Source organism: Zootermopsis nevadensis, unplaced genomic scaffold (genome assembly GCF_977971745.1).
Source record: "Zootermopsis nevadensis isolate Lab colony 2312 unplaced genomic scaffold, Znev_1.0 Znev_ptg000024l, whole genome shotgun sequence".
Classification (NCBI taxonomy): domain Eukaryota; kingdom Metazoa; phylum Arthropoda; class Insecta; order Blattodea; family Termopsidae; genus Zootermopsis; species Zootermopsis nevadensis.
In genome coordinates this window covers 18,650,166-18,676,170 of record NW_028259156.1, presented here as the reverse complement: position 1 = coordinate 18,676,170, position 26,005 = coordinate 18,650,166, and the positions used below count along the sequence as shown (strand labels likewise).

Below are 26,005 nucleotides of genomic sequence, written 5' to 3'. Positions count from 1 at the left end.
ATGTAGGCGCTTGGTGGGGGGGAGAGATGAAGTATAGCTCCTACTCATTCTTAACCTTGGCAATAAATAGGTGGGGATGAGTGGTTAGCGTCACACTCTGGTCATCCAGTCTGTAGCTAATCACTATACTGACTGAGCTACCCCAGCTCGTGACCAACAAGAAAGCAGTTCAGAATTTAGGTCCCTTTGGTAAAGTACCAAGGAAAACATATTAAATTATTTATTACACTTCTGTCTGAGGTTCTTATCTTTGTGCATATGAAACATGTTTGTTAAACACAAGAAATTTCAGTTAGGAACTTGTATGTCAAAAAGAATGTCCCTATTTTATTTTCATAAGAAGTTGACATACAGTTATCAGAAATGTGTACATTTACAGCAAATACTTAAAAGATATGTATCAGATTTACTTCTAAAATTATGAATTTTTATATATTACATTCACCATAGTAGCATGTGCAGTGCATGTTCACTAAAATCACAGTGACACACTTGAATATAGACACCAACTGATGGTAACTGTGGAGACTGAATGTGGGACAGTGTGCGAACATATTTTGTTATTGTGCATGACATAAACAAATTAATAGCACCAGTGGCAGTATTTTTGTGGATTAAATTTGCGTCTATAACTGCAGAAGCAAAATAAGTTGAAACTAATTCCATGAACAGAGTTCTGCTTGAGGACCTAGTTATTGCTCAGTTAATCATTTGTGAAATTCCCCGTATTCTGTGGTACCTAAAGGATTGTTGCTGTGGAAGATGGCTGTCTCTGTGTAGTTGCACTGTGAAGTCTGGCAGAAACTAAACATTTCATATGAACTTGCTGCTTTCTTCATCACTTTGATTATGGAGGCAGTAAGCTTCTTTGAGACTTACGTTAATATCTACCAAACTGCCGTCTACACAGACGAGGCAGTTGTGAGGGAACAGGTAGTCTTGAGCAAAATTTTATACATTTTTAATCTTGTTATGCATGCTGCATGCTGTTACCATCTCATTCTCCTTAATTTGATCATTGTGATAATATATGATGAAAAGGACAAATTGAGGGAGTTTCTTGTTCTGCAGTTTATTCCACTCACCTGTCATTCATCCAATCCATACAAAACTATGCTCTCTGTGCCTCTGTCATCAGCTCTGATGACGGGGGCAGTGACAGTTTCTGAAACATTGGATAAAAACTCCTTTCTCATATGGCTGATCACCTGACAAGACTTTATTACCTCCTCTTGTTTAACATTATTCAATGTTAAAGTGAAGGGAATTGAATCCAAAATGGGGGAGGGAAAAAAAAATCCCCATATATTGTAGGATTTATCAGTATATTAAAACTTCCTGGAATGCAAGGAGAGGGTTAAAACATACTGTATAGGGAGCTTTTTGAGGATACCTACTTGTAATTACTTGTAAGAAATAATATTTGTTAATGGAAGATAGTAATTAAGAAGGACATTTTCATATCCAGATTGCAGAAGAATCTTAACAGAAGGAAATTTGATTACCTTAAAACTTTCTCATTGTTGTAGACAATGATGAACATAAGAAGGATCTGGTAAAAACAGATACTTTGGTGGTACACATCCTTGTTGTCATTTTTGTACCACTTTGTTTTCCACTTCCACATATCAGGATGCAGTTATGGTAGCCATTTCATGTAAAGTAATGTGGACTTGAATTATTTTGTTTTTGGAGTAGAAATGACAAATCAGTTTTCAATATAAATATCTGCCCATTTGGTGAAGATTCATTTACAGTTTGTTGTTGATGTTTTATGTGGTGTGTCTAAAATACTCATCCATAATATCATAATTTTCAGTAATTCTGGTATCTTTAATATTTAGAGTTGTATTTTAATTATTTATTGGTTGAATTATATTGCTTTACCTGGTTGATGTTGCAGCGAGCAGAGCAGAAGCAGCGCCTAAACCTGATCTTGTTACGTTTGCTGGCCCGTCTGCCGGGAAAGCAGCCACTAGACCTGTCTTTCCTGCTGGAGCCTGGTCGCAGACACCGCAAGAAAACCTCAATCCTTAACCCTTGAGAATGGCTCCTGTAAAGGGGGTTGGGACTGTAGGGTGATCTGTCCTCCTTTATGATGAGATGAACTTTTAAGTTATTTTATGAACTCAGTTTTATTTATATGAGAATGTGAGATGTTTTTATTTCATTATGAGGGATGACAGATGCTAGGATGAAGGAAGATTGGTAAGGTTCTTTAATATTATGTGATCTAACTGGCCCCAACCCCTGCTCCCAGATGGTGCAACTGAACTCCGCAATTTGCAGTTCAGAGCTGGTTCTTGTGCTGTTTGTTCTGTTTGCTGTTTGTATTAGTTGTCCATCCATCTGAGGGTTCTACATACACATAGCCATTCTCAAAACAGGACTGTAACTTCCAAACTGAACATAAATACCATATCAAATAGAGGATAACAGTGCATACCTATGAGAAACTGAACTTATTTGATTGCATCAGACTGATGGATAATTTCGTAACTTGCTTGTGGTATCAGGTGGTAAAAATATCCTGGGTTTAAATAAAGATAATTGCATATTCAGTCTATGGAATATGATGATTACATGAAAGTCTTGTGGGTTGAATTCCACATAATCGGAAAACCCAAAATATGTGTGAAATTTGGTTATCACACAAAATCACTGATGTTGAATATTGTTTTATAAAATGAATTTACATACAGAGGGCTTCATATTTTGATTATCTATTGTTTCTTGATTGTTTAAGTTGATTGAAGTGAAAAGTTTATGACAGTTATGATGCCATAATTGCAGTATTTTAGATTACAGATAGTTTTTCAATAGCAGTGTTATAACCAAGACTATACTAGTTAGATGTTTTTTGTGGTCTTCTCAGTTGTGACAACATGTAGTCTTGTGTGTAGTTACCAATGTTTCAAATGAATGTATCACCTCCATCTTTTTATTCTACTGTGAAGATGGAGCTGATACATTCCTACAAAATGTTTGTAAGCATCTACAGGACTGTATGATAATACAGCCCAGAAGACTGCAATCAGCATCTTTACCACCATAAGAATCTTAAAATCTCAGTTTGACTATTTAGATTTTGCCATTGTACCATGTTGATGTACACAGTGTGTACATACTGTGGAAATTTATAATTGCCTTAAAATGCTTATATTCAGTGGAACAAGACCCAATGTTGCCTTTATGTTTGTACTTGTTTTTGCACAAGTGACCATCACATAACTGAGAAGTCTCAGTTTGAAGTCTTCCAGTGCATCAGTAGTCATGGTGTGCGCTGTTTCCTCAGAATGAACCAAGTTGGCTGGACAGAGACTAAGCATACGTTTGTTATAACAGTAGCAAGCCTGTATCAGAAGTGTGCATCTTACTAGATGTGGCTACATATACAAGAATGAATTTTCTGCAATTTACTACACGGCGCAGCAACAAAGAAGGTTGTCAATACTCACATTGCCGTGGAAACCTCAAATCTTATAATTATCTGCTTCAATATGGTATGCTGTGGGCCAGTAATTTCCTGGAAATATTTTAATCTGGGAAAATGTTTTACCTCATAATGGCATTTGTCGTATTAATGAATATTACTTTGCGATGCTGGTCTGGATGCTCCGTACACACCATATCATACAAAGCAAAATGTTACTACCAAGGTGCCATATTGGCATGTGAAATTAATATTTTTTGCCTCTTACATGTCTTGTCATATTTCTCAGCTGTGTTATTATTTGAACTCTTCTACTGTCACCGATGTGATAACGTTGTGTAGAGTGAGTGTGTGTGCAGTGTGCATGAGATCACAAGTATGCCTCGTGCATTCTGAAGTAATATAAGGTAAACAAAGTACAAAATTGATGTTGAAACTGTGCTGGTTGAAGATGACAATGTTTGTGTCTGGGACGCACTCTGAAATTTTAAATGATTGTTTGGCTTAAAAAGAGTTTTTAGGCCACCTCATGAAATGTTTCTTACTGGGGAGAGAAAGTCTATTTTTATGCTAGTCACAAAAAAGTGGGAACTATTTTTCTGCATGCCAAGTTGTCTCACAATGTTTCATATGAAATCTGGCGTGGCCAGTTGTAATTTTTTTTATATTGTTAAAAACTATCTCCAGTGCAGTGTATTGAGGCATATGACACACGAGTGGGTGCATTTGCACAGTATGAGATACTGAAGTGTTGTAATTTATTTGTACAGTTTTTTGGCAGAGTATCTGATACTCTGTGTTAGTATTCTGGTGTACAGGTTACAAGCCAGAAGTGCAGAGCATATATGGAGGGCTGTACATAATGTTATACTCACTCCATGCTTTTCAGTGAATGCAAACTTCATCCCCTCTTAACTATTAGTGCTTCTCTTTTTATTTTTGCATTTTCTTTTAATGAAATAGATGGCATATGTGGAATGTGAGTGAGTGTGAGTGTCGAATTGTGTGCACAGACCATTTGAATCTGAATGTATCACATCAAGAGCAATATGTAATATCTCTTCCCCACCATAACTGTGGTCTCGAATGAATTTCAAGTCGGTGGCAATGACAAATGATATTGATACTGTTGATGACAATGTAGCTGTAGATGAGGAGGATTAATTATAAGCATGATTATTATATCAGTAATAATATAACAGCAGCAACACAATAATGAGTAATACTTATTTAATTGTATACATTCCAGTATCTATTGCTATAAGCTGTTGTAAATCCTTCCATCCATCTGTATCCAGATTTTAAATAGAGATTTTGTTCAGTTTTCAGGCTCAACACCTGCTCTTCACAATTTTACATAACAGTTCTTTTGAATTGAAATAAATTTATTCACTTAGAAATGTACAGCTTGATTTCCTCCTGTGGGCCTCACCTTTTGCTTTTCTTTGTAAGAAATAACTGATTCATGGCACTCAATATTCCTTAAAAAGTTGTTTGTTACTGAGCCGGTTAAGCAATTCTCTACTTTTGAGGAATATGAAAACAGCCCAATTTGGTACAGAATAGTAGAGATCCTTTTTAGTAACTGAGCTACCGCCACCATGCTTACTGTGATTATTTGAATAGGAATAACGTCGGTTTTACTGTGATGGTTTCAAAGAATATAGAAGTTCTTGGTATCAGTCAAAGTGTGTTCCATTATTTCATCTGGGTTAACCACAACGTCATATATCGTCCGTGGATTTCTATATATTCATTGGTTTGTTGAGTCAGACGAAATATGGCTGTAATCAAATGTTGTGTAGTAAAGCGAAGCGTATTTTTTTCTATTTTTTTTGCTTTGTAGTAGTGCGTTCCAGGCTTACGTGAGACAGTGAACAGATTGTTAGGCTTATGTATCACTTTGGCCAACACTGTTTTAAGGAGCGTAATTATAATATTTGTTTTACCTAACGTTTTGTTTGTAAGAATCCTGGCGATGGCTGTGTATGTCGTTAATTTTAATTCAACGTTTGAACGTGGTGTAGTAGTTAAATAAAGGATCTGCGCATAAACTTTTACATAAACTGTTGCAGAAAAATCATCATCTGGTTAAAGAAATGTTTGTAAACGACTTTTGACCCGTGTGAGGTACACATTTGTCTTTTCTAACCTGTTCATGATCACATTTTTCATACTAATTTGTTCTAAGGTATGTACTGTTTTCCGTTCCAAAGCAGGAACGCTTGTGAATTACTTTGTTACCGATTATTTTATTCGTTTTTATTATGCATATAGGCCTCATGGAAAATGGTAATACTGGACCTAATTAGGATCAGGTTTACCAAAAAGGAGATCAGGGTCATGTCTCTAGCCTTGTGAATTAAGGGTCATTCATGGCTCACTTAAAAATCACAATGAATTTTTTATTCTATGCTGTAGCTCTAGGCAGAACTTACATAGATCATCAAATAGCATAGGTGAATTAATATTATACATTCAAATAATTGAATTGTTTATAAGTGATGTAAACATTGTTTTTTCAGTAGTAGTAATTGCTACAAATTATTGGAATATGATGCAATTTGGAAGGATGCTGGGCCCAATTCTTTAACAGCTATCTTCAATTAAGGTATTTTTTTAATAATTTAATATAAGAGTCGTCATATATTAAAATATGATCCATATAATTATGCATAGAGGATGTAGGTGCATGGAATGTGATAAATTCTTTGTTACATGTTGTACTGAATTTTGGACCAAGACATACATGTAACTGTGAGCTGGGATAGCTCAGTCAGTATAGTGACTAGCTACGGGCTGGACGACTGGGGTTCGATCCCTGACGGGGGCAGAGGATTTTTCCTCTAGCCTCTGCGTCCAGACCGACTCTGGGGCCCACGCAGCCTCCTCTACAATGGGTACCTGGGTCCTCTCCCGGGGGTAAAGCCGGCCAGGGCGTGACGCTGACACTCACCCCCATTTAGTGCTGAGGTCAAGAAAGAGAGGAGCTATACCTCCACTCACCCCAAGCGCCTGTATGGCACGTAGTGGGACAAACTTTACATACACGTAACTGCTTTCTCCCTAGCGGACCAGTTGAACTGGTGTATACACTAATTGCTGAAAATTAGTAACACCCAAGTAATAAGAGTTGTAAATACAGTAATGATATTGAGGAACGTTATCAATTTCACATGTGTATGAAATGTTACTAATAGGAGTGATTTAGGAAGATTTTCTCAATATCGATCGTGGTTCTGTGAACAAAGTAAGCATTATTGTTTTACTGTGATCATAACTTTGCTCAGTTAATTGTAATTTTGGACCTGCTTGTCTCATGGATATGGGTGCCGTGGTTCTGTTCACAGAGTATAACATTCTTTTGTTATGTGAGAAATTATGTGAGTGGAATGATTTGTAAAATTTTTGTTATTGTTATCTTGTTCTGCTTTTGTCACTGAACAAAGCCTAACACCTCTGCTGCCTCAGAATCATCTTTTCATATTCCTTGTTATTTCATTTCTTACCCTGTTTGTTCATAATTTTTTCTATCATTTGCCACCTGTCTTCATTCTATCTGCATGGTCTTTCCATTGCTTCCTGTTTTTAGGAATCTCATCAACTGTATTATCTACCATATTTGTTTTTTCTTTCATGTAGATTCTCTTGGATTTCCTAGGAGCTAGCCTAGTAACAGTACACGCTAACGGAGACCTAGGCTGAGCCACATGATTGTAGAATGTTTATTCAGTGAATCAGCCAGAAGTGCATTCTTTGTGTGAGTATGGTTAGAGAACTTATGACGTTTTGCAGTTCATTTACACAATGTTTCATTTAATAACAAGTAGTTATTGGGGATGAAAAAATGAAGATCTAGACTAAACATAAAACTTACCAATGACTCAGCCTAACCGGTCCATGTGGAGTGGTACCTAGTCAGAACTTTCCTGAGTAGTTGTCAATGAGGTGCTGTATGTCTATAACATTGAGTAAAAAATAACAATGACAGTGAGTTGTAAGATGTAAATGTGTTCCTTCAGTTGAGATAGCTGTTGTGGTTATATTTTAACTGCATGCCTCCTGAATACAAAATTATACTGTATTACTACAATAGAATTTGAAATTAGACCTGTGAGATGATAGGTGTCACATGAATCTAATTTTCATTTCAGAAGTGTGTGTGATGGGAACAAGGGATTGCACATGACAGTGAAGTTGCATTCAGCATCCTGTCATCATGGATGAACGTCGCGTGGGAGATTACTTTGTTGTGGCAGGACTGCTTGATGAGCCAGAGCCCCTCGGGGATTTCTCACGTGATGGGGCTTATCTTAAGGCAACCTTTAATCAGGCACCCATTACAGATGTGGCAGTGATATTTCCTAGCCTGGGGGAAGAAATTCCTCCAGATTACTATATGATAGAAACGACACCGACAGGTGAGAAAAGCAAGCAATATCCTTAAGTTAACTGCCATGTCTTAAACAGCCACATCTGCTCAATTTGTAGCTGGATATTGGCATGGTTTGGAAGTGCACGAGATAAATAAGATGCTAGTGAGTGTCATCTGATGGTTCTGGTTTGATATCATTATGTTTTTAATACTTCAGTAAAAAAATTAGTAGACAATTCCATATTTAATTATTGTGGTTTAAATTTGTTATTCATGTCTGGAGATCAAGTCGTAGGTGAGTAAACCTGCTGAACTGATGAATAGTATCCTGGGATGTGATGCTTAATTCTTGTAAATTCGTGTGCTGAAAATGAAGGTAATCCTTGGTACACCAGTGTATTTTGTGGCCTGCATTCATTTTTGTGTGTAATATTATGTCATTCTATAGGAAGGAAAGTTGTCACCACAAACCAGGAAGCACATTTTGTTAATGTCGTCGATACTTGGCAGTGACTAAAATTACACTGATAGTGAAAGATTACTCAAGTAAAAGCAGTGTCAAATATGCTACTAAGGACTGATTTTGTCAGAGAAAATTATTGAGTAAGATGTGAATTTGTTTGCAGTACTAGGCCTAATTTAAAATACTTTTAATGTATTACTGTGGTGTTCAGTAAATTGCTGTCACATAACTTTACAGCCAGTGACTTAATTAAAAAGGGTGAATGTGGCCCATGTCTGGAAAAGTTTGTGAACCCCTGGTATAAAGGATAGCTATTATGAGGAATTACAATTTGATCAGATTTATAAATATCACATGAAAAGTTTGCAAGTAGATTTCACTTTTTATCCTGTCGTATGGTATTCAGAACAATTCAAGGTCCAAATAATGAGAATGTTATGCAACATAAAATACAAGTGTCATTAAGATCTGCACCTTTCATCTGAAACATTTTATGGTGCAGTGAATATTTAATGAAGTTTCTTGTTCACCGTAGTGTCATGCTTTGCAACAGTAGATTTTGTTTACAGTAAGTGAATGTCAAGACCAGTGAGACAGAATAACAGAAAATGCATTTGAAACATGTGTATTCCATTAGAGTAAACCTTTACTTGTTTTCCTGTATGTGAGCATTAGTCTGTGTTTCAATGACTTTCATGGCCTTGTTAGTTATAAAAAGTTGAAGCAGAATTATTTGCTCCTTTACAGTAACAAGTCAGGGTTAGATTTAAGATGCTATACATTTACACACGAACAGTTGCGTGATGTTAATTTATTTTTGAAACTTTCTTGACAGATGCAAAGTTTTTATTTTTCTTCAGTGGTGATTAGATAATGAACCTTTTGGTAATTGAAACCTATTGACACGTACCAACAATAGACAAACACAAAATATGTATACATTGATATTTTTTGTGTCTGTTGTTAAAATGTTGGATATATGTGTTTGTTTATTTTTCTGCCTTTTCACATCTTTCACCTATGAAACAACTGAATGTATTTCTGTGAAATTTTATTTTTTCCCGGGGGGGGGGGGGGGATGTTGACATTAAGAGGTTGCAGGGAAATTTTATTTTAGACTTTGCAAAAGCTCAAATTGAATTATCAGTTTTCTCAAAAATGTCTGCCTTCCTTATAAAGAGTAAGCACATGACAAAATATTTTTCTCATTGAGACCTATGACTTGATTTAACTTTTTGTTATTGCTGTGAGTGTTAACAAAGTGAAATATAGTAATACATGGTGGTAAAATGTAAAAGGTAATATTATCTCTGATACTCCACTAATCACCATGCCATATGGGGAAGAGGTATAGCTCCTTGCATTCTTAACCTTGGCAAAAGATGGAAGGATGGAAGTGAGCGGTTAGCTTATAGTCATTGTTGAAAGTACCCATTATCCATTAAATAGGAGAGTGGATTGTGCCCAGATCTGGTTTAGACATTGTGGCAAAGAAATTTTTTTTGCCTTGTCAGCAATTAAAGCCTGGTTGTCCAACCTGTAGCCTAGTCACTATATTGACTGAGCAGTAGCTGTATTAAATTCACAGCAGTAGACTTATATCTGCATTAAATAATTGGACAATTAAAGCATGCAAAATAACAAAGAATGCATTTAGAAAATATTTGTTTGTAACTGGATATTTGGTTTAATCCTTAGTATGTTGAATTATTGGCCGGAAAAATGTTTTGTCACGCTTCTTCTCTACATCACTCTTACATGAATACATTCAGAGCAGAAGAAGCTGGTTTCTAGTTGAGGTATCATATTGTTCAGTGCATTGAATGGTCTGAAATATTGTTTTATGGTTCTCACATTTCTTGTTTCTAGTTTATATGTTGACAGTTCCATCAGAATAGCTCCATCTTCTGACGAAGTCTTCTCTGTTCTTCTCTATCTCTGCTTTGTTTTTGTAGCATTTCTCACTTGGCCTCTTAATGTAATCCTTGGTCTTCTCAATAACCATTAATTTTATATGTACAATTTCCTGTTCTCAAAAGAATCCTTTTGTCATACATGTCTGGTACTTATTCTTGATACTGTATTCATAATTCATTAATTTTTCTTGTAGTGATTTTACTTCAAGACTTTTTCCTAATATCCTGGTTTCAGTTTTATCCTATCTTGTTCACTATTTAGGGTTCTGTAGAAACTGCATATCTGTTGTGTATGTGAGAACAGGCAGGTGTAAGTGTATTAAACTAGTGTCTGTTGCATTAATACAATGATATGTTGGTGCAGGTTTTGAGGCAGATCTCAATCATGGGAGCTTAAGGAGTCCACAAGTTTTCCTCTGTTATCGCAGAGGTCGGGATCAGTTGCCCCTTGTTGACATAGGGTAAGATATTAATATCTAAACTCTGTACTATGTATGATTCAGATACAAATGGTAAATATTAGCCATAGAAAATTCTTTGATCATACTTGCTGCTGTTTCATTATGATTAGTCTTGCTTATGATTCTATTCAGACTTATGGTAATTGTTTTTCCCTTCTTAAGTTTTTTTAGCATTGCATTGTGTTGCTTTTACAGCACCAGATAGCTTAGAATTGTGAATCGTGATCTGGAGGGGATGTGGAAATTTGTGATCAGTCTTTCAGAATTTGAGTCTGTTCAAATTTTAGCTGTGTGTACTACGTGCCCTACCTGTCAGATCTTTTATGATTTTAACACTAATAATATATGGAAAAAGTAAATCTGTCCTGCTACAGACTTTGGAAGTGCTTGAGAGGAGAGTAGATATTGCACCTACTCATTCTTGACCTTGGCACTAGATGGAGGTGAGTGCTTCTCCATATTCCCATTAACTTCCTCTCTCAGCTTCAATATCCTATTTTCAAACAGTAAAATGTGTTAATGCTTTATGTTGCCCAGGGTAATGTATGAGGGGAAGGAGAGAATCATGTCAGACTCGGAAGTGGTGTTGACTACACCTGGAGGACGTGTCGCTAATGTGAACAACTCGGGGGCCAAAACATTTGTGACATACCGACGGGCTCCTCCCAGCATGCCATGCAATGAACTTGTGGTCACAGACATTTGTGTGATTCTCACCAATAAAGGAGAGACTCCACCTCATGCATTCTGTATGATATCAAAGAATCTGAACAAGGGAATGGTATGTGTTTCATGATTTTGGTTTTCTGAGTAGGGCTAGAAAGTTCTGCTGGGTCTATTTTCCCAGGCTGTTAAATGTTTTTCTTCCTGATGACATAGATATTAACTTAAGAGGCTGTGAAATTAGGTTATTTGCAGGTATGAACGTGTGTTAAGTTTTATATTTAATTGTATATGTTCATTCATTTAATGCCAAAATGAAGTTCATCGCGTGCTTGGTCCCTAAATACTGTACCTTATCCAGTTACTAGGATTTTAAAGAATTTGTCCTCCTTTGTGTTTAATTTATGTCTGTAATTTCATTAATGGCACCTACTCTTGGCAAAAAAGTATCAACATTAGAAGGACATTATACGATTAAAACGGCTTGTATTTCAGGTTGGTTCTGATGTGTATCTGTGTTACAAGAAATCCATGAATCGAGCAAACCTGATACCTTACAAGCCAGGTGAGTGCTGCACTGTGAATCAGAGTACTGGAAGAATTTTAATTGCATGTTATTGATGTTTTTGAGGTTTAACTTGCATTGCTGTTGTGATGGTTGCACTTGGAGCATCAGCAGGGGGAACAAGATGTGCATGCAGAATTATGGGAAGTAACCACTGATGGAGAATAAGGTGGCAGGATGAAACTATAATGACAGCATATATTACATTCTTTAAAGTTATTATTTATTGTGACTGTATCCAAAATATCATAAATGTGATATAAGAATTTAGAATTTTAATTACTTTATTGTATCATATAGAGTTGATTATTACAAAGGTTGTTTTTGAAAGTATATGGTTTTTTCATTATTATTGTTGTTTATTTTTTTATTCAAGTGTGTATATAGAACACATTAAGAATAAACTTGATTGACACTGACTTTAAAGCACAACATTCTTTCTCTTTGTCATATTAGAATGCTATGTCTGTGTGTGGGTTCTGTCTTTATATTGATAACTGGAAGTGGCATTGTTTACAACCAGGTCAGCAGCAGGCAGTCAATGTAGCATGTTAAGGGATCATTAAGTCTGTATTGCATTTGAAATATATTTGTGCAGGTAAAATGAGTGATTAAAAGTAAATTCAGACAGTTTTTTGATCAAGAAAGTACACATTTGGAAACTGTCATTATAGAATAAGGACTGTTCCTTGTGAAACAGATTTCCTTATATCTAAATAAAAGTTATTTTCCTTTTATTGATTTTAAGTTCCCACTTCAGTATAAAGTATCTTCAGCATGATGTAGAAACCCTGAAGATGCACAATATGTAATTGTGACACTTTATTCTAAGATAAACGCCGGGGAAGTGAATTATGATGTAAACTGATGAAACTATGAGATTTGAGGTTGCCATGATAGTGAAATTTTAATAATCTTGTGGGTAGTAATAGTGTGTGGACTTGTAGGTCAATACCATCATTTTGGAAGTTCATAGTATTCATAGTGTCATTGTCATCCTCAAAAATACTGATATCTGCCTAGAAGTTCACACTTCATTACAACATCAAAGACCATCATCAACATGACTTAAGCTAACCCAGAATTGTATTCAGTGACAAGTAATGGTATTAATGGCATTGAACATATCAGTTCTGCTACCTGTGAGTTAGTTATTAAGTTACGGATGTACTTTACAGGAATCTTGGCACGTTACCCCCTTACTGACTACTCAAACTTTCCACTGCCTGCTACAGTGCCAATGTTCTGTTTACCGATGGGCTCATCAATTGAATGTTGGCCCTCCACTGCCACTCAACCAAGGCCAGTTTTCTCAACTTTTGTGCTGACTGTATCAGATGCTGCAGAAAAGGTTTGTCTCATTAAAGATATGAGTCTGCAGCATTGCTTCTCATTCAGTGTGCTGCAGCATTTTGAATTTTCTTGTATTTCTACTCTTATAACAATAGTTCACAAAGATTGTAGATAGCTGTGATACCTTGTTCCACCCTGTTTTGTCATCTCATCTACTACTACTACTATGGCGTAACAGCCCAAAATCGAGCCCTAGCCTCCTCATTGTCATCTCATCACCCCGTGTTATTTGTTACATTGTTGCTGCCTCATTCTTTAGTATATTTATATTTTCAGAACAGCCCTTTTAATCTTATTGTTTCATCTCTACACTTGTCATTTTAGGCATGTTTGCATCTGAGTTGCAATATTCCACATCTCAGCTTCACTGTGCCTGTTTATCTGTCTGTACATGACAACTCAGGAATTGCAGAATGGAATTGTGTAAAATTTGATGTTAGGGTTTTGGTAAAGTTTGTTGACACATTCCAGTTTTGGTTTAAATCAGAGAACAGTAACATGCATAAAAATCTTAAATTAAAAATGAGTGTATCCCACTAAATGTTTATTGGAGTGAAAAATGTTTGAAATAAAAGTTGTAGAAAAAATGAAAGACACATTTTTATGTCACAATACACTTTTTAGACATGTTTTGAGATAATTAATAAAAAGTATTCTTACATGGTGTCATAACTTGAGAACTGTTAGACGGATTTTGATAAAATTTGGTATTTGAGGTCCTTCCTATTCTCCCCCTACTTGTATTTTTTTTGCAATTTTTAAGAGTATCAAACATTAGCATTCACAGATTGTAACTCTAGAGGCTGTAACATTGTAAATGCTCCAGAATTGTTACGCTGTGTGTACAGTTCCTTATGTGTTCTAAAGCATTGGTCTCTCATTCTCTCTCTGTTTTTCATGTCACAAAATATTATATTAATGAAATTCATAGTAAAATTTGAAGAATAAAATTTACGTGCATAAACAGAGACATACTTTCATTAATTAGAGATTCAGTATACATTGAGGTTTTTATTGTGTGGTTTACTTGAAGATGCTGTCTGTAACTCTATATAGCATAAAATGTGGTGTGTGATAAATTAATAAGGAAATAGTAATGACCAAACTTACAGTCATACACACACTATGAAGTGTTAAGCTTTGTTTCTTGTGCTGCTTTGTATAAGACTTGAAAAGTATTGGTCTAATATATAATGCATCTTTTTGAACAGTGGCTAAATTAATTGTTTTGGTCGAAGGTACACTGAAGCCAACCTGTCACATCCATATGGTGTTAAGATTAAAAATGTATTACCTTCAACGTCCATTCTCCCGCACGCCTTCGCGGCAGCATATCTGGATGTTGACAGCTTTATCTTTTTTTCTTTCTGTAGGTATATGGCTCGGCAGTGACGTTCTATGAGCGCGTTCCAGCAGCTTGTCTCACGGCAGAACAGTGTTGTGAACTTCAGATAAATCAGTCAGTTGATGATGAGAAGAAGACAGTGAACATCAACAAATGCATTTGCCTGCTCTCTCACTGGCCATTTTTTGACACGTTTGAGAAGTTCCTCTTGTTCCTCTATGAGATGGCATGCTCTGGACCTCACACTGTGCCTATTGAAAGGTGAAATCTCTCATACTTTTCAGCAGTGATGTTGGTTTAACACGTTGCGGACTGGCAGTACATTATTGCATCCTACACTCTTGCTTTTCCACACTTTCCACTTCAAGAATGAGTTCCAGATTGCGTAAATGTTTGTAATTTATTTTATTGTAGTAAGTAATAAATAACCTTTGTTTTATGGATTGTCTTTAGTCAGATGCCATAGATTTAGTGGTTCCAACATACCAACTTTACATCAACATACCTCATGTCTAAATCAGACTGTATACAGGCCAAAGTAGAGGACTAAATAAAAATTCATACATGTGACAAAGCTGATGATAAATTAATTAGACATTAATTCCGGATGGTTAGTGATGCTGAATTTGGAAGGAGCAACAGTAATAGTGAGAATGTTTTAGTTAGTGGCAAAGTGCTGTCTGTTCAGCACCACCATTGGACTCTTGTTAAGAACATAAGACATGATAAATTTTGTGAGATTTGAAATTCTCAAGGCAGTGAAGCTGTCAGTATTATTCTGTGTGTGATGCTGTGTGGACTTGTAGGTAGATACCAGTGTTTTGGAGAAATATACTTCTCCATCTTCAGAAGTTTCAACCCAGAATAACATGATCATGTTACAGTCTAGTATTGTGATGAGATGCTGATGATGTCACAGATATTGTAATTGTAAATAGTGGTAAATATTCCTTGGGCAGTCATCTACATGCTAGTGTTTAAATCATTGAGGTATGTGAACTGGTTTAGGAGTTACTTTTATTTTGTAAAAATTGTTTTCCTCAGTAAAAGGTGCTGTTGAATAACTCAGTTTTGAATAATAATAAAATGGAAATTTTTATTTCACTGCCTTAACTGACTTCCAAGTGTTCCTTGGTTATTTGTTTGCTGTGAAGAGAAGTAGTGGATACACGCTCTCCTGTTAGTTGCATCAGTTGATGTTCAAAATTGTAACTCCTACCTTCTTAGGCCATTTGCTAATAGCAGAGTGCATTCAGTTTTTCCTTATTAGAGAGAACTTTATGTATTATTAATGTCTTTCTTCCTCTCTGTTTTGTTGTTAACATAATGGGGTTTCAATATGATCAAATTGCAGTGCTGTCAGATTAGTACAGTTTGTGTTTTCAGATATATCTCCCATTTCCTGAAGGATGTGCCATTTCCATCTCCGCAGCGGCCCCGCATTTTAATCCAGCTGTCAGCCACAGAGCGTGTTGTGCTTACTCAGCCCGAAGACCTCCCACTGCCAAGAAGGTATGTACACCGCTGTAGTCTGTAGTAGTCTGTCTCCATGCTGCATCTGCTTGATAAAGAAAACTAAATATTGCATTAAGTCTGAATGTGCAACATTTAGATATGTGGATTTTTTTATAAAATTTGTTTAAAATCTCTGCCTAATTATAAGGAAAGGCACCCTTACATTCTCCTCCTCCTCCATTTTTATGCTTAGAAGTTGCAGCCAGTCATTGTGAGTTGCATTTCAGTGGTGCAGGTTTCCGAGACCTGCTAATGAGCTTGGGCCCCGATAACTGTCTTATGATTCTGCTACTCGCTCTGACTGAACAGAAGTTGCTCGTCCATTCCTTGCGTCCAGATGTGTTAACAGCAGTTGCTGAAGCTGTGTCCATGGTATGTTTACTGCCTTTGTGTTTTATATAATACATAATCTTCAAATCTCTCATCAAAATTTGTGTGTTCAAAACCTCATTTTACTGCTCACACAATTTGGAAATTATCAACGTCTAGTAATGTTTTTATGGATGTGGGTCATCTTATGATGAAGCTGCCTCCATTCTTCATAAACCTTCCACTAGCTGTAGTATGTTAATGAACCTTTAAAAGTGGAAAATTTCTTAATTAGTTGATAGACTATTAACTTGTGAAAAAATTACCCTGCTGCATGAAATTAGTTTTCACATTCAAAGCAGGAAGGCAATTTCTTGCTTAAGTGGTTCCTATGCTGAATAGCAGTAGTGGGGGAAATTGATTTTGTGATGCAGTAGACTTGAATCCTTGTAGTTTATGTATTCCGAATTGCTTTGAATGTGTTTAGTTTATGGAATTTGCACTGCAGTATATGTCACTGCACAGTGGCAGGAAGGTATGATGCTACTCAGGTACAGATGTGTTCAAAGTATCCAATTCATATTTGCTATCATATTTAGTTTTCATTTATTACTGCAGATAGGAATAGAATACTTTTTAAGTAGAACATTGAAACACAATTTACTGTTTATAGATAATTTTTCCATTCAAATGGCAATGTCCATACATCCCACTGTGTCCGCTGGGCTTGGCTGAAGTACTTCATGCTCCACTACCATTTCTTATTGGAGTGGACTCGAGATTTTTTGATCTTTATGATCCCCCCTCAGATGTGAATTGTGTGGACCTGGATACAAACAATATCACAGTGTAAGTTTTGGTGTTTCTTATGACTGTACCATGCTTTGTTATGTATGAATCTCCAAGCTTTCTTTTTCATTACATACCAAGGCACTGTACTATTAATTTTGTCAGAAGCTTTACTATAATTTACAAAGGTCATATGCATTTGCGTGTTGTCTTCCTTATTCAGTCTTCTACACACACTGAGTAGTAAACATGCAGTCTGTTTGTGACTTTCCTATTCCTGTTCTTATAAAATACCTATTCATTAGAAATTTAAATCTTCCAGTGAGAATTCTAGAATATGTTTTATAGAATTTATGAATTAGATTTATTTCATGGTAATTTCTGCATTGAGGGCAAAGAAATTATTTATGAAAGAAAATTATTACACTGAAAAAATGCATTTTTATAAATGTCTAATAGAGACTGGAGTGGAATGAAAAAGTGACAAGACTAACAGAATGCACATTTTTGGCATGAACACGTTTGGATCTAGTTTATAATGTATTAAATCTGTAGGGCATGATCAGGGATATGAATATACAGATAATACAAATCACCTGTCTCATGAAGATTGTTAACTTCTGTCTTAAGAAACATTATGGTTTGGAAGCATTATTGCTATTATTAGTAATAATTACAGTCATTATCAACATGATTATTTTAGGCTGGCTTTTATTTTTAGCTACAGGAAATTATGCCATCTAGTTAGTGATAGCAGAAATTTTGAACAGGTTAGAAACAGTTATCTTACTGGAAATTGCTGTTACAGGTGTGAGGAAAAGCGGGGCCTGACCGTTAAGTTTCTACCAAAAAAGCCAGCTCGAGTTCTTCGTAACACTCTGGAACAGCTGACCCTTAAACTTCAGCAATTTATGAAGAGCTTTGCACAGAACTCTACTCGAGATGCCGGCATTGACAGGGACTTCCAGCAGAAGCGAAAAGAGGTAATCTTATTGCAATTTACTGTAGTTGTATGTGTCAGAATGATAAAAATTTCTGATGTTTTGGAGTCTTCGGACTTGAAGAACAAAGTAACAAGTTCCTACAAAAAACCGGTAATGTTTACCATTTTGGCACAGTACTGTACACAGATGACTTTTAAAGTCACCATTAAATTCTCAAGTTTTGTTGTGGTTTACTGTCATGGTGTTGTAATACCCGACCAGTCTGAGAAGTAACGTTCATATCTTTCAAGAAAAAAATTTTACGAATGGTATGGCATATACAGTGAAACCTCGATGCATCGTTTTCGGCGGGGGTGGGAAATAAAAACGATAGATGCGGGAAAACGATAGATGCGGGAAAGCATTAAAAATTTAAAAAAAAAACAATGTTTCTCTTTCAAAGTTACTTCTTTTTACCAAAAAAGTCTTTAATGGACAACTGGTTTGTCGAAACTTTACGTTTTAGACCAAACAGAGTACTTTCCACGTTCAAAATGTTTTCCTCGTCACGTTCGCTAATATTATGGGCATAAAAGAACGACTTCACTTTTGCCAATGCAGCGTGTGCTTCGGCAAAACTCGGCACAGCTTCGGGCTCGCATTCGTCTTCCTCACCGCTCCCACCCCCTTCGCGATCGTCACACAACTCATCAATCGTGTCGACTCCGCATGTAGCAAGCTCGCTGTCTACTGCCGCGTTAGTCACCAAATTTAACCACGTCTTTCACGGCGCCAAATCTATTCCAGTCTTCGTGAAAGCCATCATGCTCATCCACACTGACGTTAGAGTCTGCTTCTGCGCGAAGTTCACACCCGTAGCCACCTTTGTGAAAACAATTCAGAACAGTTGGTTGGGAGACATGCCGCCAAGCTGCCACTGTGAAATGAATTGCTTGTAGCACGTCAGTTTTCATGTTGACATCCTTCCCAGCATCCATTGCACATACAGCTGTTTGCACAAGGCGCTTTCTATACAACTGCTTGAAAGATTTTATGATGCCCAAATCAAGCGGTTGCAAGACGCTCGTGCAATTTGCTGGATACTGCACGACTTTCACATTTCGTAGAAATGTCGTGTCCTTCGGATGAGCGGCACAATTATCAACAAACAGCAAAATCTTTCTGCCTTGTGCGCCCATGGAGGCATCCAGAGAACTTAAAAACGCCGTAAAGATGTCTGTTGTCATCCAAGCCTTTTTGTTGGCGTGATATTTCACCGGAAGTTTTTTCATGTTTTTGAAACAACGCGGTTTTCGTGATTTTCCAACTACAATCGGAACCCGTTTGTCACTACCGTCACTGTTAACACACAGAAGAACAGTAATTCGGTGTTTTGCACGTATTCCCCCGTGGCAAGATTCACCTTTCAATGCCAGAGTCCTATCCGGGAGGGCGTTGTAGAAAAGTCCGGTCTCATCCGCATTATAAATGTCCCGCGGCTCATATCCCTCCAGCAGTGTTGGCAGTCTCTCGAGCCACAGCTCCGTTACTTCCACATCCACAGCAGCACTTTCGCCGGCTAACTTCTTGTAGACCATACCATGTCGTTCTTTAAACCTACTAATCCAGCCATTCGACGCTGCAAAATTTTCAATATTCAGTCTTGCGGCTATCGTCTTGGCTTTTTCCCGCAAGATGTTGCCATCAACAGGAATTCCTGAGGCCCGCGATTGCTGGTACCAAGTGAAGAGGACACTTTCTAGCTCACTGAAAGTTGATTTTCTTCCGGATTTCCTTTTTTTGGATGAATTACCGCACTTGTCAGTTTGTTTTCGGATTTCTTTCTTCTTTGCAACTATTGAATTTAAAGTAGATGGTGCTAATCCAAGGCGTTTAGCAATGTCGATTCTTTTTTCAAATGGATTCTTCTCCACTTCTTCTATGATTTTTAATCTTTCTTGAAGAGTTCTGACTTGCTTTAGTGGGCGAGACATGGTACAGGAATAATAACAAAATAATTAACAGGAGTAAGAGGAATAACAAAATATTTACGGGAACAACAACAAAAGTATAGACTGGAACAATAACAGGAAGAATGGAAGTACTGTTACTGCCGAACACGACGAAACGTAGCCGTAGAAGACACTGAACCACTGGAAACGAGATAAACCAGAAGAATGAAAAGTGCCGCCAGCCTTTCCTTTGTACTTATAATAAAAGCATTTGTGAAGAAATTCAAACTGCACATGCCATTTGGCATCGCTGGAACGAAATATGAGTGCACCCTAATTAAAATCGTAAAATTTCTGACAATGAGCACCGCCATTCACTCCAACTATCACCCCTGCACCGCTGACCCCTCATTCCAAAAGGATCTGTGCTGGTTGGGCGACATAACAGGTTACCGCTACTGTGTATTCCAAAAACATTGTGCGTCTTTCGGTATTAATTTATCTCAAAACCCAGCATTTTAATTTCTCAGAAACGATCATTGCAGGAAAATTGTTGGCCGGGACTAAGATTTTTGAACGATCGATGCGATAAAACGATAGTTCGAGGAACGATAGAAGCGGGAAAATGTAACATTATTTTATATGGGATGTATTCGGGACCGAACAAAACGGACGATGCATCCGGGAAAACGATAGTTCCGGGAACGATAGATAGAGGTTTCACTGTATCACACTTTATCATCTGCAAACTTAAGAATAGTATCATATTAATTGTGTATCATATAGATTTGTTCTTTGTACAAAATTCCTATATTTCAACATGGAACAGTCACTATGGCTATAATTTTCACTGGAAAGAAAATTTTAAACTTTATAGCTGCAGTGGAAACACTGAATAATATTGAAATTAGTTGAAGGTGACTGACTGTCTTCTGGTATATTGCACTGTGTAGCCTGGTAGAAACTGACAGATACTTTAGTGGTGCTTATTGTCTTTATTGTTTCACTGATGTTGGAGGAAGTAAGCACCACACTAACATCTGTCAGTTCCTACCAAACTGCTTGGAGTGATATCCCACAAGACAGTCATCTCCATACTTATCACCTTGAGAACCTAAAATCTTATTGTTGAGATTTGTTGTTTTAATGGCTGTGAGAGTTCAGATTGCATTATTTTGTGTTGTGCCACGTAGCCTTGTAATCTAAGCTTCATTTCTGGGAACTTAAGGGAATATGTAATGCTGTTGTTAAGTATGGGCTCCTTAATAAGCATGTTTATTTTTGTTTGTAGCAAAGCCTAGAGCTGGAGATACAGGAGGCATTCCTGCGGTTCATGGCAACTGTTTTGAAAGGGTATAGAATGTACCTGTTGCCAATAACCAAAGCACCAACAATTGGGACTACGGATCCAAGCTCATTATTTGATTTACAAGGTTTGCTCAGTTTTACTTTCTTACCTGCGTCTGTTTATAGTATCTAATATGTGCCATGGCTTTTTCCCTCCAGATCTGTATGAATTCATCACATGCATCCCACACCCCCACCCCAAAATGTGAGAGTTCATTTATAGTATGTTCCATGTTTCAATATTGTCTGTTGTCTGAGGTTGTTCTGCTTTTACTTTTATACAGACAATTTATTCTATTTTCTCACAGTAACAATCAAGATGAAAATGTAGGCCTAGCCTTGTGGTCTAAGGATTTGTGTACAAGATTAATATTCAGGTGGTCCAGGTTACAATTAAATCTTTCAAAATTGGAAGTAGACCATGTTATGAATAACATAATTCATTATCACAAATAGTGGTTGTAATGGTAAGCTTTCTGCATTATTATGTGTTGTTTTCCTGTGTTTAATGATGTCTTAAACATTTGTCTGTGTTTATTTCAGGGTTTCTGCGTTCACGTGAGAAGACCCATCACAAGTTCTTCACTTTAGTAATGAAAACTCAAATGTTTATAAGATTCATTGAAGAAAGATCATTTGTGTCTGACATGGATGCCAGTTTGGCGTTTTTTGATGAATGCACTGAGAAGGTATGAGAAAATGTGTTTGTGAAGAAAACTGTGGGTCTGAGTAGGACATGTTGTTTTTCTATAGAACTTTTGTATTCATCAACAGATACTAACAGCAACATATTTATTTAGTAAAGTAGTTCTTTATATTTCAGAAGGCTTGTCTTGAGTGTGAAAATTATACACAGAAAAGGATCATTAAATTGTGTAATTATTAGTTTTATATTAGAATCCATCCTGTATGATTGTCATTACATGTTTATATGATATATAACCATAAACTTATATATCCCGCTAACTTTAACGTACATTGAACACTTGAAGGAAAGTAGATGTTACAAGTTTATGTTAAAACTTCTTGTTTGAACTACCCCTTTTAGTTTTTTATTTTCCCTATGCAATATCATTGTTGTATTCTAATTTATACTGGCATTTGACAGATGTGAGACTTTCATTTTGACAGTGCTTGCTTTGTGGGGAAGTTCGGTCTAAGGAATGCTTCAGCATTTTGTCAGAAACTTTAATGTAGTTTTTGATCTCAGAATGTTTTGCGCAGGTTATTGCTTCTTGTTCACTTGTAGTCGGTTGTTTGATGTGCAGGTGGAGAATGATGATGGAGATGGTCGTCTTCTGGAATTGGACGAATCGCATCAGAGTGAGCGGACAGTCTTTATCTTGCCTCCGGAGCCAAATGGACTACCACCTGGTAGAATGTACTCCTATAAGGTATGTGGAGCATAAGCTGCTGCACTGTTTTATGACTGAAGAATACATTACAGTCCAGTAATGTGTCTAGGTTTCCTTTAATATGAATTATGGCCTGATTTTTTTTTCTTCCAGAGTTTTATGCTAGACCCACTTCTCTTCAGTCGCAAGGAGCTAACTTTCCACAATTTGGGGTCACGGTTGAGTGGGGTTGTGCCGGGTAGTCCTATGGCCCGACGAACTAAGCATGAAATCAAGTCGGCTCAGAAACTGGCTCGAAAACACGCAGCATCACCTGAGCTGTGGGCCAAGTGTTTGTTGACCACATGCTATAGGTACAGACCCAGTGTACCCCCAGAATTTTAGATACCATCCACCCTCCCTTGAGCTACCAGATGTATGTATGTATGTATGCATATATAGTTCATATCAAGATTTAGCATTTTAATGCAACAGGTATGCTAAATGCTTTGTGCGTGGAGCAGAGTCCATTCTGGGAAACAAATAGTTGCTTATCTAGTAAAGAAATTTTCTGCCTTTTATGGACCTTGAGGGTTTGTTGTATTGTTGATAAGATTATGCTACAGAAAAATGAATTTCTCCCACTTTATCCCACCCATTTTTAAGATCCATTTCAACGTTTTCATCCCGTTTATGCATAAGTCTTCCAAGTAATCTTTCATTCAAATTATCTTACCTAGATATTTTATGCATTTCTTATCACTTTCATTTGTGCTATAAGCCTTGCCCATCTGTTCCTAATAATTTCTGTAAAGAGAACAAATTATAAAACTGATTATATAGGCCCCCCTTCTTGTTCTCAAACATCGTCAATCTGTGCTCTTCCAATAATGTGAGACCAAGTTTCACACCCCTGCAAAACATCTGGTAAATTTATAGTTTTGTTTATTTTGCTGTGTTAAAAGGTAGTAAACGCAAAGATGCTAATGACTCATGGTGACATGTATTCATGGATTCCAGCATTGGTTTCTTACTGTGATTATCGTAGAATATTTTGTATCTTGTATACATGGTTTGCTGGCTGGAATCCTAAATATTAATTATGTGAAATCTCCTTCTAAACAGCTTGTGGTTCTTACATTTGCCAAGCTATGCCATGCAGTCACAGTCAAAGGCCCCAGCATGTCTTCAATCTGCGTATGAGTTCCTAGTTAAAATACAGAAGATGAAGCTGCAGCCTACAGATGAGGTAAATTATTTTCTATGTGTAAAGAGAATGTCATGGTAATCATAGTCTACCACGTGTTTGTGACACTAACGTGCAAATTAATGAGATTATGTTGAAGAGGGAATTATTAAATGCTGACGTTTGCTTCTGCTGTCAGTAGAACAGTAGTAATGAATGAAGTATTGTTGGTATTGTATCAGAAGAACATTAAGTATGCACTACAATATGAAATCACCAGTCAGTTTCTGTCATGTCATGCCCATTAGTAGTTCCTTTTATGATGGTGATGACAATACATTGCAAAGTGTAAAATAAATTATTTTTTTCCAACTGTAATCTGCCTGTATATCTCCATGCAGATATTTAAATAAATCTTGCTTGTCCCCTCTGGTTGACATAAAAAATATTTGGACATCCACTACTAATATTTTAACCAAAATTAGGAGTATAGAAAATCAAATATATGTATGTTTATCTGAAAGATCGGTCAATATCTACCAGACTGCATGGTGCAAGTTGAGATTCTAGGTTCTCATTTTGATGAATATGAAGATATATGTCTACAGGGATGTTGTGCTTTGTAGTTTGGAAATGCTGACTGAATTTTCAGAGCTGCTACATTTTGCATCATTTCAGAAGACGGTTATCTTCATGCTTGTCACTTTGAGAACCTATCTCATCTTCGTGTTTAACATTTTTCAAAATGAACTCACATCAGGTGACCAGGAAATCACATTTTTCAAACCCTGATGATCATTTTCACTCCATTAGGTGTGTTATCGAGTCATGATGCAGCTCTGCGGTGTGTACAGTCAGCCTGTGCTAGCTGTCAAGCTTCTGTCACAGATGAAAAGAAGTGGCATTCAGCCCAATGCCATCACATATGGTTATTATAATCGTGCTGTTCTGGAGGCAACGTGGCCTTCTGACTGTACAAATTCCAGCCAGCTGCTCTGGAATAAACTCAGGTAGGATATTTTCTAACAAGAATGATGACAATAGCTACAAATCAGTTAGGAACTTTAATAATCAGTTACTGTTTTTTACATTTATACACTGTGTATCACAATATTAATTATTTACTTGTGTTTTATTCCAGAGTAAGGAACATTTATAGGATGGAAAAACATCCTTTGCTTTTGATAGACTAGACTTAGCCTTGTTCTGAATAAATTGTAACATTAAATAGTATCTTTATTATACTTGTAATGTTCTAGTTGTGTCTGTTTGTTGCTTGTGTTAAGTAAATACAAAAGAGCTCAACCTCCTGTCAGAGATATTATGTTGGTGGCATGTTTATGCTTTCAGAAATGTGATCATTGGCGTGGCCTTGTTTCGGCATGCGGGAGTCCGACGTCGGGTATCTGATGACTCAGTGTCTTTGGTAGATGCTACTGATGTGATATCACACACATCCCTAGATAGTGGAAGTTCTCATCAGGAAGCTGCTAACGCAGAAGCAACGTCACATGATCACAATAAGAGTGGTTAGTGACTGCTGGATTCATTAAACAGTTCTTTTTTAGATTATTAGCAACTGTTGGGTTTGAGTATAAACCCTTTGTATGCAAACTTCCAGGTCACTGTTCTGTTATCTGTCACCATAACAACAACAGTTATCAGAAGGTGGCAGTGAGGACACTCCTGAGACATTGTGAATTTCAAATATTGTATAAATCAGACAATGGACATTGCCCAACAATACCGCAGTGCACTGTAAAAATTAATTTTTTTTAACACTATCCAATGATGTAGTTATGTTCATTCTGTAAGATGGTGATGAAAGCAATTCATAGTTTATTAATTTAAATTAAACGTTTTGCATTTACTTCATTAATATATTCCTTTTTCATGTACATTTGCATCTAGAGCATGGGTCGTCAACCGGGTCCCTACCGCCCACTAGTGGGCGATTCAAGCCTTCATGGTGGGCGGTGGGAGTTTTTGTCTGTTGTTACAAATTTTGTTCTTCCTCCGTATATCGAATACTTCCTCCATATATCGAATACTTTGCTAACAACTTCTTTTAAAATA

At 36.7% G+C, this 26,005-nt stretch overlaps 2 protein-coding genes across 13 annotated transcripts in view; both read left to right on the top strand.

Moving 5' to 3' along the window:
* ash1 (histone-lysine N-methyltransferase ash1) overlaps window positions 1–4,649 on the top strand; it is a 54,032-nt gene extending 49,383 nt beyond the window's left edge. For 6 of the 7 annotated variants that reach the window (XM_087354851.1, XM_087354854.1, XM_087354852.1 and 3 more), the window contains one exon: window positions 1,904–4,649. In XM_087354851.1, the coding sequence (XP_087210977.1) occupies window positions 1,904–2,044 (141 nt within the window). In that variant the 3' untranslated portion in view covers window positions 2,045–4,649. The remainder of the gene's footprint in view (window positions 1–1,903) is intronic. The other variant, XM_087354853.1, reaches the window with a different exon arrangement.
* A 541-nt stretch (window positions 4,650–5,190) lies between these two features.
* The window catches only part of Crag (DENN domain-containing protein Crag), a 39,979-nt gene continuing 19,164 nt past the window's right edge, over window positions 5,191–26,005 (top strand). For 3 of the 6 annotated variants that reach the window (XM_087354861.1, XM_087354860.1, XM_087354858.1), the window contains exons 1-20: window positions 5,191–5,563; window positions 5,959–6,044; window positions 7,076–7,193; window positions 7,588–7,854; window positions 10,552–10,648; window positions 11,186–11,429; window positions 11,807–11,876; window positions 13,055–13,227; window positions 14,603–14,835; window positions 15,961–16,086; window positions 16,317–16,461; window positions 17,072–17,247; window positions 17,996–18,170; window positions 21,354–21,495; window positions 21,953–22,098; window positions 22,678–22,803; window positions 22,918–23,117; window positions 23,869–23,992; window positions 24,743–24,939; window positions 25,280–25,458. In XM_087354861.1, the coding sequence (XP_087210987.1) occupies window positions 7,653–7,854; window positions 10,552–10,648; window positions 11,186–11,429; window positions 11,807–11,876; window positions 13,055–13,227; window positions 14,603–14,835; window positions 15,961–16,086; window positions 16,317–16,461; window positions 17,072–17,247; window positions 17,996–18,170; window positions 21,354–21,495; window positions 21,953–22,098; window positions 22,678–22,803; window positions 22,918–23,117; window positions 23,869–23,992; window positions 24,743–24,939; window positions 25,280–25,458 (2,755 nt within the window). In that variant the 5' untranslated portion in view covers window positions 5,191–5,563; window positions 5,959–6,044; window positions 7,076–7,193; window positions 7,588–7,652. Of the gene's footprint in view, window positions 5,564–5,958; window positions 6,045–7,075; window positions 7,194–7,587; window positions 7,855–10,551; window positions 10,649–11,185; window positions 11,430–11,806; window positions 11,877–13,054; window positions 13,228–14,602; window positions 14,836–15,947; window positions 16,087–16,316; window positions 16,462–17,071; window positions 17,248–17,995; window positions 18,171–21,353; window positions 21,496–21,952; window positions 22,099–22,677; window positions 22,804–22,917; window positions 23,118–23,868; window positions 23,993–24,742; window positions 24,940–25,279; window positions 25,459–26,005 lie in introns of those variants that run through there. The other 3 variants (XM_087354859.1, XM_087354862.1, XM_087354863.1) reach the window with 3 other exon arrangements.